The 15,882-nt window shown below is 50.6% G+C and overlaps 1 protein-coding gene across 5 annotated transcripts in view; it reads right to left on the bottom strand.

Annotated features, from left to right (window-relative positions):
* LOC137355589 (rho GTPase-activating protein SYDE2-like) overlaps positions 1-15,882 on the bottom strand; it is a 66,947-nt gene that overhangs the window by 39,699 nt on the left and 11,366 nt on the right. For 4 of the 5 annotated variants that reach the window (XM_068020878.1, XM_068020877.1, XM_068020879.1 and 1 more), the window contains one exon: positions 3,256-3,879. In XM_068020878.1, coding sequence (XP_067876979.1) covers positions 3,256-3,685 — 430 coding nt within the window. In that variant the 5' untranslated portion in view covers positions 3,686-3,879. Of the gene's footprint in view, positions 1-3,255; positions 3,880-12,636; positions 12,680-15,882 lie in introns of those variants that run through there. The other variant, XM_068020881.1, reaches the window with a different exon arrangement.

The raw sequence follows: 15,882 nt of genomic DNA, 5'->3' as shown, positions 1-15,882 counted from the left end.
GAGGGGCAGGGAGCGCGAGAGAGGGGCAGGGAGCGCGAGAGAGGGGCAGGGAGCGCGAGAGAGGGGCAGGGAGCGCGAGAGAGGGGCAGGGAGCGCGAGAGAGGGGCAGGGAGCGCGAGAGAGGGGCAGGGAGCGCGAGAGAGGGGCAGGGAGCGCGAGAGAGGGGCAGGGAGCGCGAGAGAGGGGCAGGGAGCGCGAGAGAGGGGCAGGGAGCGCGAGAGAGGGGCAGGGAGCGCGAGAGAGGGGCAGGGAGCGCGAGAGAGGGGCAGGGAGCGCGAGAGAGGGGCAGGGAGCGCGAGAGAGGGGCAGGGAGCGCGAGAGAGGGGCAGGGAGCGCGAGAGAGGGACAGGGAGCGCGAGAGAGGGACAGAGAGAGAGAGAGACAGAGAGAGAGAGAGACAGAGAGAGAGAGACAGAGAGAGAGAGACACAGAGAGAGAGACACAGAGAGAGACACACAGAGAGAGAGACACAGAGAGAGAGACACAGAGAGAGAGACACAGAGAGAGAGACACAGAGAGAGAGACACAGAGAGAGAGACACAGAGAGAGAGACACAGAGAGAGAGAGACAGAGAGCAAGAAAGAGAAAGAGAGACAGAGAGAGAGAGACAGAATCCTTTGGCAGGTCAGCAGATAGTGAAGTGCCAATGGTGAGTACCTGCCCAATCAAGGTGACTTTATTGCTCTGGGCAGGTCTATTAATGAGGTAGAGGAGAGGGCTGGGACAGTCGAAGGTGGTAACGAATGGTGTGTCAATGTACTGCAGATTCAAATGAACCAGATCATTAAGACCACTCCCCCCTTAACCTTTTCAATGGAAGGTAACACAATTGGGCAGGAGCAGTGTAGGTAAGGTGGCACTACCTTCAATGCTGGGACAAGTGATATTCACAATCTGTGGGACTTCTCCAAGAAGGGGCAGAGGGCCAGTTAGAGACTGCAGACTTGCTCAGTCCCTGCTGCACTCAGTGCCCTGGAAGTGACTGATGTCCTGAAACCTCACAGAGGTGTTTGTTGCCTTTTGAACCAACAGTCAGATTATCAGCGAGGGAGCACGACTGAACATCGCAATGGGGCGGAACATTCCACGGGTCAGATCTTTGTATCCAATCACAGCTCTCAGAAGGATTCCAAGTTGTAACGTCTTCTAGTATGCGTGAAAAGTTTCAAACACAGTCAGCCTTCAAAAGAACCTTCCCTTCATTTTAAATAATATTTACCTAATCCAGTTACCTTCTGGTTAAACAGCTACTTAAACATTGTAAAATGGCCGAAGGTGTTTCACGGGGGTGTAATCCGACAATATTTGACACCGAGTCACATAAGGAAATATTAGGACATGTGGCCAAAAGCTTGGGCAAAGAGGAAGCTTTTAAAGAGCATCTTACAGATGGAGGGGGAGAGAGACGGAGAGGTTTCGGGAGGGAAGTCCAGAGATGTAAAAGATCCCATGGTACTATGTTGAAGGAGAGCAGTGGAGTTCTCCTCTGTGACCTGAGCAATATTAATCCCTCAACCAACATCACAGAAAACAGATAAATCAGTCATGTTTGTGGCAGCTTGCTAGGTGCATATCAGCTGCTGCGTTTCCTATATTACAACAGTGACTATAGTTCACCACTGGTTTCTCCTCCAGTCCTCATACCTTCACCTTTGGAGTCTCCCCAGCCTGCTCACCAACTGGACCAGGCTGTGTGCAACCCAGGGCCCAGAGCTGAGACTCAAAGCCCATAATGAGCTCTCTCCGCTAGTGACACACAGTGCGGGGGGGCCAGACACTCCCCGCTGTTGACTCCTGGTGCTGCGGGACGTAAGTAAATGGTGAATGTCGGATATGCAACATGGGAACGGACAGCAGCTGAGCCCTGGACCTCCCCCAGTGACCAGATTGCAGAACGCAGTGCGGCAGGGACGAGGGAGCACCCCCCACCCCCCCACCAGACCCAGGTTTGTTTCCTGGCCTGTTACTGACTTAGCTGCCAGGACAATGTCTGCAGGATTACACTCGGTCTCTTCACTGTGTCATTATTGTCAGACAGACTTGGGGTACGCGGACAAGGAACACAAAGTTAACATGCAGGTTCAGCAAGTAATTAGCAGGGCAAATGGGATGTTGGCCTTTTTGGCAAGGGGGACTGGAGTACAGGAAAAAAGAAATAAAAACAAGAAATGCTGGAACCACTCAGCAGGTCTGGCAGCATCTGTGGAAAGAGAAGCAGAGTTAACGTTTCGGGTCAGTGACAGTGTCAGGAATAAAGAAGTCTTGCTACAATACAAGGGTTATGGTGGGACCACATCTGGAATACTGTGTGCAGTTTGGTCTCCAGATTTAAGAAAGGATAAACTGCACTGGAAGCAGTGCAGCAAAGATTCACTAGGATGACAGGGCTGACCTATAATGAGGGGCTGAGTAAATTGGGACCATACTCTCTGGAGTTTCGAAGAATGAGGGATGATCTCATCGAAACATACAAGATTCTGAAGGGGTTTGACAGGGTAGACACGGAGAGGTTGTTTCCATGGCTGGAGATTCTAGAATAGTCTCAGGATTAGGAGCCGATCCTTTAGGACTGAGATGAGGAAAAACCTCTTCACTCAAAAAGTTGTGAATCTTTGCAATTCTCTATCCTCGAGGGTTGTAAATGCTCCATCATTGAATATATTTAAGGCCGAGATTGACTGATGTTTGGTCTCTCAGGGAATCGAGGAGAGCAGGCGGAGAAGCGGAGTTAAGGCAAAAAAAACTCAAGCATGATGGTACTGAATGGTGGTGCATGCTCGATGGGCTGTGTGGTTTACTCCTGCTCCTATTTATGTTCTTATTACCATCCATCCCCAAAGACCATTAATCCCCTCCATCATAATCTGTCTCTGCTTCCCCCTCCCCTCAGGCTAACCACAACCCAAAACCTTTCATCAGCATCCTTTCCTGATCTGGCCTACATATAACCCCAGCGCCACACCAACATGGTTGGCTTTCAACCGCCTTGTGAAGTGGCCGAGCAAGACGCTCAAGGTGTACAAGGAATCGGACTGCAGCTCAAGGCGGCTCAACAACCCCTTCTCAGGGCGGTGAGGGATCAGCAGTAAATGCCAGCCTTGCCAGTGAGGCCCACATCCCGATAATGAATGAGAAGCAAACTTATCATTGCTGTTGACACATAGTCGTCCACTGGCACCAGATAAAAGTGTGCAAGGGGGCACACTGACCTGGAATTATACACACGGGTTACAGAAGCACAGATTTATTACTCACCTGACAGTTCAGGCTTATGTGCACTGCTCCCTGCCTGACTCCCACTCCAGGATACGCCAACGATTGGCACTGAGTGTGAAGGCCCTCGGGCACTCAGTGGTGAGGGCTTGGCAGCGCATCTTGTTGTCAGCTGCTCCTGCATTGTTTCCATGCCACCTGGTGTCGTTGCAACACAGGCCTGTTTCCTCCCAGTGTCGCTGGCAAGGCTCTCGGCCCCCATTGGGGAGGGCACTTCCACGTACCACTGTGCCCTGCTGGTCTCCGCCCTCCGCGGCAACGACACAAGGTCCTCGTCCTCTGGGATGGGGTTGTACCAAATTTCTCCCTCTTGCAAGGCTTCCTTGGTCTTTCTCATTTCGTTACAGATCTGCCCAGCAGGACTGAGGCCCTGTTCCCGGCTGGGTCGCCTCGCCAGGCTGGGCGGGCACATGGCAGAGCAGGGAGAGTCCACGCCACTGCCTGCAAAGTTCTCAACCGTACTGAAGGAAAGTTTCTGGTCACTGGGGTTTGTACACGAGGCAGCTAAGTCGGTTCGACCTGTCCATGTTTCACTGCTTTCACACTTTGGAAGCTGGAAAGTCTCTGAACTTGTTGCAATTGGCGTTTTCTCCGAAAAATCCAATTCTAAATGAACATAAAAAGAAACAAAATTTTGTCAGGAAGCAGATTACCTTGGTTCACCAGCACAAACAGTTCAAAAGCTGCATCATTAAAGATAGAGAAGAAACAACCTCTTGGTTCAACCTCTGAACTTCCATGCTGCAAATGACTCAATAACATCCTCTAAGCTGTCCCCATCAAACACACCAAGGGAGGGCGGGGGCGCGAGAGGGCGGGGGGACCAGGAGCGAGAGGGCGGGGGGACGAGGAGCGAGAGGAAGAGGAGCGAGAGGGCGGGGGGACGAGGAGCGAGAGGGCGGGGGGACGAGGAGCGAGAGGGCGGGGGGACGAGGAGCGAGAGGGCGGGGGGACGAGGAGCGAGAGGGCGGGGGGACGAGGAGCGAGAGGGCGGGGGGACGAGGAGCGAGAGGGCGGGGGGACGAGGAGCGAGAGGGCGGGGGGACGAGGAGCGAGAGGGCGGGGGGACGAGGAGCGAGAGGGCGGGGGGACGAGGAGCGAGAGGGCGGGGGGACGAGGAGCGAGAGGGCGGGGGGACGAGGAGCGAGAGGGCGGGGGGACGAGGAGCGAGAGGGCGGGGGGACGAGGAGCGAGAGGGCGGGGGGACGAGGAGCGAGAGGGCGGGGGGACGAGGAGCGAGAGGGCGGGGGGACGAGGAGCGAGAGGGCGGGGGGACGAGGAGCGAGAGGGCGGGGGGACGAGGAGCGAGAGGGCGGGGGGACGAGGAGCGAGAGGGCGGGGGGACGAGGAGCGAGAGGGCGGGGGGACGAGGAGCGAGAGGGCGGGGGGACGAGGAGCGAGAGGGCGGGGGGACGAGGATTGGAAGAACTCGAAAAGCAGAGTTTTTGTCAAATCCTAGAATTTCGCAGCACAGGAACAGTCTGTTCAGCCCAACTGGTCTCTGCTCCCCACCAGCCTCCTCCCACCCTATCAGCATATCTGACTGTTCCTTTCCCCATGTTCAAAATTACCCACTGGATTTCCTATTCTGCAGCTTTGCCTGGACTGTACGATTGCAGCTTCAATCCTGAGAGACACTAGCTTTCAAAGATACAAGTTGTGCATTAGGACGAAGCTGACACAAACAGCCAGACACCTCTGGACTGTACAACACATCCTGGCGAGCACACAGTCGAGAGTACCAGGAGCCACATCCCAGCTGTAACATTCCAACCTGCACAAAGAGCGAGCAGTGTGTTTAATCCAGCTCGATGACTCGCAGGGAAAACACCAAGTTATGATGGAGTCATCTGCCAACTTTTTAATAAAAGCAGCCTGTCACCAAGATAAACACAGAGGCCGTATCCATTAGCAACGCTGCCGCAGCAATGTTATTGGATAAGCACCCAGACTATCTGGCATTCGCGGAAACTATCACTGGAATTTCATAGGGTTCGGGATGTTGTGGGGTGGACTATGTGCAGTTGACTATGTGCAGTTGTTATGCACTCAGGTATTTAAACCCTAACTCAAAATAAAGAGGGGGGGGGGGGGGGGGGCGGAATGGGACAGGGGAGAGGCAGCAAGGGAAAAGAGGGTGGTGAGGAGCAGAAGCCAGGAAGAGGGTAAGCAGAGAACAGGGAAGGGAGCAAAAGGCATTGGAAACTATTTCTACAAATACCCAGGGGAAGGTGCACCAAGGTTCCCCTTTGAGAACATTCAGCGAAGGCTTGGGAGGGTCCAATGCAAACGATAATATCTCTCTGTTAACTAGCCCTGATTCACTGATGATGCTTCAATACTTTGCAACCTGCCAAACCTTTAACAGATGTAGCAGACATTCTCTGCAGTGCTGGGCTGGGATTTATTGTGTGTTTTATGCCGGGGAAAAAAAAACTAAATCAGGCAGTTAATTTACTCGCCTTTTTTTTAAATAAAAGAAGCTTTCTTGTAAACTTAAATCCTTTGTGGATTAAAGGCCGGCAGCGAGGGCTAATTATGCTCCGTTGTGCAGTGAGAATCTATGAACTGAGTAGTTAAATAAGTCGGAGTGAGAACGTAGTGAGGGGTCAATTGATTCAGACAGAGATAATGACAGAAACAGAGAGAATAAGCGAAGATTTCTGGCATCACAACACATTTCGAAAAAATGTCAATGAGGTATTTCATCTACTGCACACACTCTGCAACTCAATATACCCATTACACTACACCCTGTAACAGTGTACAGACCAGAAATAGCCCCATTACACTACACCCTGTAACAGTGTACAGACCAGATATAGCCCCATTACACTACACCCTCTAACAGTGTACAGACCAGATATAGCCCCATTACACTACACCCTGTAACAGTGTACAGACCAGATATAGCCCCATTACACTAGACCCTGTAACAGTGTACAGACCAGAAATAGCCCCATTACACTACACCCTGTAACAGTGTACAGACCAGATATAGCCCCATTACACTATGCCCTGTAACAGTGTACAGACCAGATATAGCCCCATTACACTAGACCCTGTAACAGTGTACAGACCAGATATAGCCCCATTACACTATACCCTGTAACAGTGTACAGACCAGATACAGCCCCATTACACTATACCCTGTAACAGTGTACAGACCAGAAATAGCCCCATTACACTACACCCTGTAACAGTGTACAGACCAGATATAGCCCCATTACACTAGACCCTGTAACAGTGTACAGACCAGAAATAGCCCCATTACACTACACCCTGTAACAGTGTACAGACCAGATATAGCCCCATTACACTACACCCTGTAACAGTGTACAGACCAGATATAGCCCCATTACACTAGACCCTGTAACAGCGTACAGACCAGATATAGCCCCATTACACTACACCCTGTAACAGTGTACAGACCAGATATAGCCCCATTACACTATGCCCTGTAACAGTGTACAGACCAGAAATAGCCCCATTACACTATGCCCTGTAACAGTGTACAAACCAGATAAAGCCCCATTACACTACACCCTGTAACAGTGCACAGAACAGATAAAGCCCCATTACACTACACCTTGTAGCAGTGTACAGACCAGATATAGCCCCATTACACTATACCCTGTAACAGTGCACAGACCAGATATAGCCCCATTACACTATGCCCTGTAACAGTGTACAGAACAGATAAAGCCCCATTACACTACATCCTGTAGCAGTGTACAGAACAGATATAGCCCCATTACACTATACCCTGTAACAGTGTACAGAACAGATATAGCCCCATTACATTATACCCTGTAACACTGCACAGACCAGACATAGCCCCATTACACTATGCCCTGTAACAGTGTACAGACCAGATACAGCCCCATTACATTATACCCTGTAACAGTGCACAGACCAGATATAGCCCCATTACACTATGCCCTGTAACAGTGTACAGACCAGATATAGCCCCATTACACTATGCCCTGTAACAGTGTACAGAACAGATATAGCCCCATTACACTATACCCTGTAACAGTGTACAGACCAGATATAGCCCCATTACACTATGCCCTGTAACAGTGTACAGAACAGGTAAAGCCCCATTACACTACATCCTGTAGCAGTGTACAGAACAGATATAACCCCATTACACTATACCCTGTAACAGTGTACAGAACAGATATAGCCCCATTACATTATCCCCTGTAACACTGCACAGACCAGATATAGCCCCATTACACTATTCCCTGTAACAGTGTACAGAACAGATAAAGCCCCATTACACTATGCCCTGTAACAGTGTACAGAACAGATAAAGCCCCATTACACTACATCCTGCAGCAGTGTACAGAACAGATATAGCCCCATTACACTATACCCTGTAACAGTGTACAGAACAGATATAGCCCCATTACATTATACCCTGTAACACTGCACAGACCAGATATAGCCCCATTACACTATGCCCTGTAACAGTGTACAGACCAGATACAGCCCCATTACACTATGCCCTATAACAGTGTACAGACCAGATACAGCCCCATTACACTATGCCCTGTAACAGTGTACAGAACAGATAAAGCCCCATTACACTATGCCCTGTAACAGTGTACAGACCAGATACAGCCCCATTACACTATGCCCTGTAACAGTGTACAGACCAGATACAGCCCCATTACACTATGCCCTGTAACAGTGTACAGACCAGATATAGCCCCATTACACTATGCCCTGTAACAGTGTACAGAACAGATATAGCCCCATTACACTATACCCTGTAACAGTGTACAGACCAGATATAGCCCCATTACACTATGCCCTGTAACAGTGCACAGACCAGATATAGCCCCATTACACGATGCCCTGTAACAGTGTACAGAACAGATAAAGCCCCATTCCACTATGCCCTGTAACAGTGTACAGAACAGATATAGCCCCATTACACTACACCCTTTAAGTGTACAGACCAGATATAGCCCCATTACACTATGTCCTGTAACAGCGTCCAGACCAGATATAGCCCCATTACACTACATCCTGTAACAGTGTACATCGCCATCAGAAATTCTTTGCTCAGCATGATAGAGCCACCTTCAAATGGCTCGGAACGCATATTGTCCATCCGACTGCTCACCGCCTCTGGTTCAGTACACCTACTCAGCATCTATGCTCCTACACTCTGCTCCCCACCTGAAGTTAAAGACCAGTTCTACGAGGAACTCCATAATATCATTAGTAGCATTCCTAATATCGAACGTTTGTTCCTGCTGGGGGACTTTAATGCCAGGGTTGGGGCCAACCATGACTCGTGGCCCTCCTACTTTGGGCACTATGGCATTGGAAGGATAAATGAGAATGGACAGAGACTGCTGGAGTTGTGTACCTATCACAACCTCTGCATCACCAACTCGTTCTTTCATACTAAACCCTGTCACCAGGTTTCATGGAGGCACCCAAGATCACATCGATGGCACCAGCTGGACCTCATCGTCACAAGGCGAGCCTCTTTAAACAGTGTCCAAATCACACACAGCTTCCACAGTGCGGACTGCGACACCGACCACTCCCTGGTGTGCAGCAAAGTTAGACTCAAACCAAAGAAGCTACATCACTCCAAGCAGAAGGGCCGCCCACGCATCAACACTAACAGAATTTCTTATCCACAGCTGTTACATAAGTTTCTAAATTCACTTGGAAAAGCCCTTCAAAACACTCATGCAGGGGATGCTGAGACGAAGTGGCCCCACATCAGAGATGCCATCTATCACTCAGCAATGACCACCTTTGGAAATCGTGAGAAGCAGAATGCAGACTGGTTTCAATCTCATAATGAAGAGCTGGAACCTGTCACAGCCACTCAGCGCATTGCACTGTTGAACTACAAGAAAGCCCCCAGCGAGTTAACATCCGTAGCACTTAAAGTAGCCAGAAGCGCTGCACAAAGAACAGCCAGGCGCTGTGCAAATGACTACTGGCAACACCTATGCAGTCATATTCAGCTGGCCTCCGACACCGGAAACATCATAGGAATGTATGATGGCATTAAGAGAGCTCTTGGGCCAACCATCAAGAAGATCGCCCCCCTCAAATCTAAATCAGGGGACACAATCACTGACCAACGCAAGCAAATGGACCGCTGGGTGGAGCACTACCTGGAACTGTACTCCAGGGAGAATGTTGTCACTGAGACCACCCTCAGTGCAGCCCAGTCTCTGTCAGTCATGGATGAGCTGGACGAACAGCCAACAAAATCGGAACTCAGTGATGCCATTGATTCTCTAGCCAGCGGAAAAGCCCCTGGGAAGGACAGCATTACCCCTGAAATAATCAAGCGTGCCAAGCCTGCTATACTCTCAGCACTCCATGACCTGCTTTGCCTGTGCTGGGATGAGGGAGCAGTACCACAGGACATGCACGATACCAACAAAAACAAGAAATGCTGGAATCACTCAGCAGGTCTGGCAGCATCTGTGGAAAGAGAAGCAGAGTTAACGTTTCGGGTCAGTTCCGAAGAAGGGTCACTGACCCGAAACGTTAACTCTGCTTCTCTTTCCACAGATGCTGCCAGACCTGCTGAGTGATTCCAGCATTTCTTGTTTTTATTTCAGACTCCTTTCCTATCCTGAGTGGCGTGAAACAGGGCTGTGTTCTCACACCCACACTTTTTGGGATTTTCTTCTCCCTGCTGCTCTCACATGCGTTCAAGTCTTCAGAAGAAGGAATTTTCCTCCACGCAAGATCAGGGGGCAGGTTGTTCAACCTTGCCCGTCTTAGAGCAAAGACCAAAGTACGGAAAGTCCTCATCAGGGAACTCCTCTTTGCTGACGAGGCTGCATTAACATCTCACACTGAAGAGTGTCTGCAGAGACTCATCGACAGGATTGCAGCTGCCTGCAACGAATTTGGCCTAACCATCAGCCTCAAGAAAACGATCTGGGTCAGGACGTGAGAAATGCTCCATCCATCAATATCGGCGACCACGCTCCGGAAGTGGTTCAAGAGTTCACCTACCAAGGCTCAACTATCACCAGTAACCTGTCTCTAGATGCAGAAATCAACAAGCGCATGGGAAAGGCTTCCACTGCTATGTCCAGACTGGCCAAGAGAGTGTGGGAAAATGGCGCACTGACATGGAGCATTTCAGCTATGAAGGGAGACTGAAAAGCTGGGGCAGTTTTCCTTAGAGCAGAGAAGGATGAGGGGGGACATGACTGAGGTATACAAAATTATGAGGGGCATTGATAGGTTAGATAGGAAGAAACATTTTCCCTTAGCGGAGGGGTCAATAACCAGGCAGCATAGATTTAAGGTAAGGGGCAGGAGGTTTAGAGGGGATTTGAGGAAAAGGTTTTTCACCCAGAGGGTGGTTGGAATCTGGAACACACTGCCTGAAGAGGTGGTAGAGGCAGGAACCCTCACAACATTTAAGAGCACTTGAAATGCCATAGCATACAAGGCTATGGGTCAAGTGCTGGAAAATAGGATTCGAATAGTTAGGTGCTTGATGGTGAGCACAGACATGATGAGCTGAAGGGCCTGTTTCTGTGCTGTATAACTCAATGACCACACCCTGTAACAGCGTACAGATCAGATATAACCCAATTACAGCACGCCCTGTAACAGCGTACAGACCAGATATAGCCCAATTACAGCACGCCCTGTAACAGCGTACAGACCAGATATAGCCCAATTACAGCACGCCCTGTAACAGTGTACAGACCAGATATAGCCCAATTACAACACACCCTGTAACAGCGTACAGACCAGATATAGCCCAATTACAACACACCCTGTAACAGCATACAGACCAGATCTCGCCCAATTACAGCACGCCCTGTAACAGTGTACAGACCAGATCTCGCCCAATTACAACACACCCTGTAACAGTGTACAGACCAGATATAGCCCAATTACAGCACGCCCTGTAACAGCGTACAGACCAGATCTCGCCCAATTACAACACACCCTGTAACAGCGTACAGATCAGATATAACCCAATTACAGCACACCCTGTCAGCGTACAGACCAGATATAGCCCAATTACAGCACGCCCTGTAACAGTGTACAGACCAGATATAGCCCAATTATAGCACGCCCTGTAACAGTGTACAGACCAGATATAGCCCAATTACAACACACCCTGTAACAGCGTACAGACCAGATATAGCCCAATTACAACACACCCTGTAACAGCATACAGACCAGATATAGCCCAATTACAACACGCCCTGTAACAGCGTACAGACCAGATATAGCCCAATTACAGCACGCCCTGTAACAGTGTACAGACCAGATATAGCCCAATTACAGCACGCCCTGTAACAGCGTACAGACCAGATATAGCCCAATTACAGCACACCCTGTAACAGCGTACAGACCAGATATAGCCCAATTACAGCACGCCCTGTAACAGCGTACAGACCAGATAGAGCCCAATTACAGCTCGCCCTGTAACAGCGTACAGACCAGGTACTGCATTCAAATTAAATGTTGTCACACCATTTCCTATTGAGTTCCTTTCCTCTGGCTCTCAAAACTCTGGCGCTCCTTTTCCTGCTTCTCGTCCATTCCAATCCTCAGTCTTTCATTTCTGCCCTTCCTTGACCTTCCCACCCTCAAAACAATCTTCGTGCGTTCAAAACCCGAGCTCTGCGTAACCCAGCTCTACTCCTCGACTTGCCTCATCTGCCCTCCTCCTCTCCTGAATCGGTGCTGGCAGCCTGCTCCGTAGGCCTTGGCCTTCACACCAACTCTAACCTGGAAAGTACCCGCTATCTTCCTGGCAGGTGCCAGGCTGAACGGAACTGGAAATCACAGGATGAGGGATCCATCAGAAAATAAAACTACCCCCAGTTCGAAACGATCATCAGGTCACATGTCGCGGTGTGAAGGGGGCCAATCCAAGTATTCAGTCAGGTTGTTTTAACAATGTGGGTGTAATTCCTGAATATATTAAAAGTTACTGATGGACACCAATCCCCTCCCCCCTACAGTTCAAACTCACAACACTCCCCAACGTACAGTACTAAGGACTCTCTTAGCCAGGCTGTACTGCCAGAGGTGCCATCGTTCCAGTCAGATGTTAACCCAGAGTCCAGTCTGCTCTCAGGTGGATGCAGCAGATCCCGGGGCACTATTGGAAGAGCAGGGCTGTTCTGCCCAGTGACGTCACCAATAGTTATCCCATAACCATAGTTACGAAAAAAAAATTTTCTGGTCATATTTTTCATTGCATTTTTTGGGGATCTTGCTGTGCAAAAGTTGTCTGCCACATTGCAACAGGGACTACATGTCAGAAAGCACTGCAAAATCTGCAAAGCTCTGAGGTTGTGAAAGTCGCTATATAAATGCAAGTCCTACTTTCGGCTCCTGTGTTTGTCCGACAGCTCTGGGCTCAGGCACCGACTGCCCCACGTCCCCTCCACTCCACCCCTCGCTGCCAAGTCTGTTCATTGTTTATATGTGGGTCCAAACAGTTTTAGTAGGCTATTCAGCCATGGGGGGGAAAAGACAGGCACACACACACAGACAGACCCGGCGAACTCGATCCTGTCTGCGTGCACACTCCAGGAGGGGTTACTGGGCTAGTGACCGGCAGCAGGAACCCTGGCTGCTTTCACTTCCCTTCCTGCTGTGACTGCGACAGGAGCCAGTCCCCTTTATCTGAGGTGGGGGGGGGGGGGGGAAACCAGCTGCACGCGGCTCCAAATGGGCCGCCACTTTTGCCGAGAGGCGACAAACTGTGCTGGAGATTTCGAAACCAGAGCAGCTGCAGCCTGCGAGAGAGAGAGAGAGAGAGAGAGAACGAGAGAAGGAGAGGGAGAGAGAGGAACAGCAGGCCCCTTTCCTCCTGCAGTTTCCTGAAACTTGGCTCCCTGTTTTCCTCGAGATTTTCCCTCCGGGAACACAAAGGAGGTTCTGTGGCCCGCCTGTAACTGAAGGCTGCATTCACACGTACAGTCCATGAGAACAAGGCCGGGTTTCAGACTGCCTGCCAGCTTTACAACACATCAGCGGAAGTCTAATCACAACTGGAAGTTCAAGTTCAGGTTTAAAATTAGACCATTGCAGTGGGCAATCTGTTATGTGGGAGGTGGGCTCGGGTTAACATCAGACCGTGATAAGCACGGCTCGAGCTGCCTGAAGCTCCTGCTAGTGCGGCAGAACAATGCAGCGTCTGTCAACGCAACTGAATTACACTGGCAGATCGGGTGGCGATTGCCTAAAATGGAATATTCTGGCTGCGGGATTGGGCGGTGCAGAACGTTCGAACACTGCCTTTTCACCTCTGCCATCGGAAGCAGCCTCTCTCTGTGATCCCATGTCCCAAATGGGCCCCAAAGGACACAATCCGCAAGACAAATTGCCTGTAATTTGTCAGAAATCAGGGCGATCTCAGCAGAGAAACGAGAACGTCTGATGTTAAGATTAGGATGTAGGAAAGGTCAGCTCAGGATCTGGGTCGGTGTGGGGGGGGGGGGGGGGGGGGGGCAATGAATTGAGCTGTCAGCATATTTAACCGGTGCCTTTTGGGAGCTGGGAGCAGAGGTTGGCGGCGATACATTGGTTGAGTAGGTGAGAGCCTCCGCGTGGGGGAATTCTCAGGCTTGGCTGAACCTGTGGGAGGATGTGGGCCATTCACTCGCGAGGCAAAAGCAGGATAAAAGGTTTGTAGACATTCACCTCGCATTTATACAGTGCTTTCAACACAGAGAAAAACACCCCAAAGCACCTCAGTCACAAGGAGCAGGGGCCAAGCTCAGACGGAGAGGTGGGGAGGGTCAAAAACTTAGTCAGGGGTGGGTTTTAAGGAGGGTCCTTAAAGAGGAGGGAAGGGTGGAGCTTCTTATGGAGGGAATTCCAGAAGGTAGAGCCTAGAAGGCTGAAGGCACAACTGCCAATAGAGGGGGGGATGCAGGGGCGAAGGGAGTTGGAGGGGCGGGGGCATGATTCAGAGTTAAAGGAGTTCGGAGGAGTGAGGTGACAAAGATAGGAAGGGGTGAGGCTCTGGAGAGATTTGAACAGGAGGATCAGAATTCTACAATTTCAGGTGTTGGTTGAGCAGGTGCCAATGTGGGCGAGTGAGCACGGGGGTGAGGGGTTGCAGAGCCGCAGAGACGGGAGTCAGCGGAACGGAGAGCTCGGGGTGGGGGGGGGGGAGGGGGGGCGGGGTTATAATGCTGGACCTGGTCACAACAAGGAGGAATCATTAATTTACTTCCCCAGGACATTGAGGCGAGGATCTCTCAAACCACCGTCGTACATCCCTTGCTGAACGGTTATAGTGCCTCAGCTGGCCAGAGAGTAGCATCAAAGCACAGGAGGAGGCCACTCAGCCCATCGTGCCAGTGCTGGCTCTTTGCTAGGACACGCAACACTAATCCCACTGCTCCACACTGTCCCCCACCCCCCCCCCCCCCCCATAGCTCTGCATCTTCCTCTGCTTCAACTATTTAGCCACGATTCCCTAAAAAATGCAATGAGCTCTGCCTCAACCACACCCTGTGGTAAAACATTCGATGCTCCAACAACCCTCTGTGTAAAGAAATATCTCCGAACCACAGTCTCTTCACTCTCAATTATAAACTGATGATCCCTCGTCATGGAATCCCGAAAGACAAGAAATCTAGGATGAATCGGGAAGGACCCTTCAGATTTTTAAAAAGCCCGATTAAATCTCAACCCTGTGGAAATAGTCCCAGTCTCTCCTTATAACCAGGGGGTGGCATAACTCATCCTTCCTTCTCCTTTCCACCTTCACTGTGATCAAATCAACGGCCCTCACCGTCACTCTAGCTCGGCCCTTCTCGGGACAACAAGCAGTGAAAACCTTCCCCCTCCCTCAGGCCCGCTTTCCTGCACTAAAACCTGAGGCTTCTAAAAGTCCAACTAGGCCTCAAGTGGGCACCCTGGCTCGATTCACCTTGCCTTTTCTGACAAACCGCAGAATATTTCCACCACTGGCTGCTGTTAACTGAAGGAACTATTTCTCACAGCTTCTTACTCACTTGTCAGGAATTCACAGTGAAGTATCAACAAGTACTTCCTGTGCACAATGTCTTAAATAGCTCCAATTATAACTTAACTTGCTGAAACTGAAGCATGTCAAGGATACTCTCGACTTGCTGATCAGCCGATAAAGGAGTGACTGACCGTATATGGAGAGCGGTCGAACGCAGCCAGGACTGGCAAGAACCTCTGGGACCAGGTGAAGGCCTTTAAAGCGACCCAGCCCATCCCCCTCTGATAGCTCAGTCCCAATGAGTCGCCCCCTCACCATATCCTTGACAACCCGCTGTGCTCTCAGTCTCAATATCCTTCTACAACCACAGTCACGATGCCCCTTCACGCTCCAAGTGCTCCGCCTTTCAAATTCGCCTTTCCTGGGATTTGCTCCCTTCGGGAAGATGGCGAATTCCGTCGTTAGGGACACACGACCTGCTGCACAAGGAATGACCAAGGTCCTTCTGGCAGTCACATGATACAACGATGACACCGAATTTACAGCACAGGAACAGGCCATTCGGCCCAACTGGTCCACGCTGGTGTTTATGCTCCACTTCCCACCCTGTTAGCGAATCTTTCTATTCCTTTCCCCCTTATCTA

Source organism: Heterodontus francisci, chromosome 43 (genome assembly GCF_036365525.1).
Source record: "Heterodontus francisci isolate sHetFra1 chromosome 43, sHetFra1.hap1, whole genome shotgun sequence".
Lineage (NCBI taxonomy): Eukaryota > Metazoa > Chordata > Chondrichthyes > Heterodontiformes > Heterodontidae > Heterodontus > Heterodontus francisci.
This window is presented reverse-complemented; position numbering and strand designations above follow the sequence as displayed.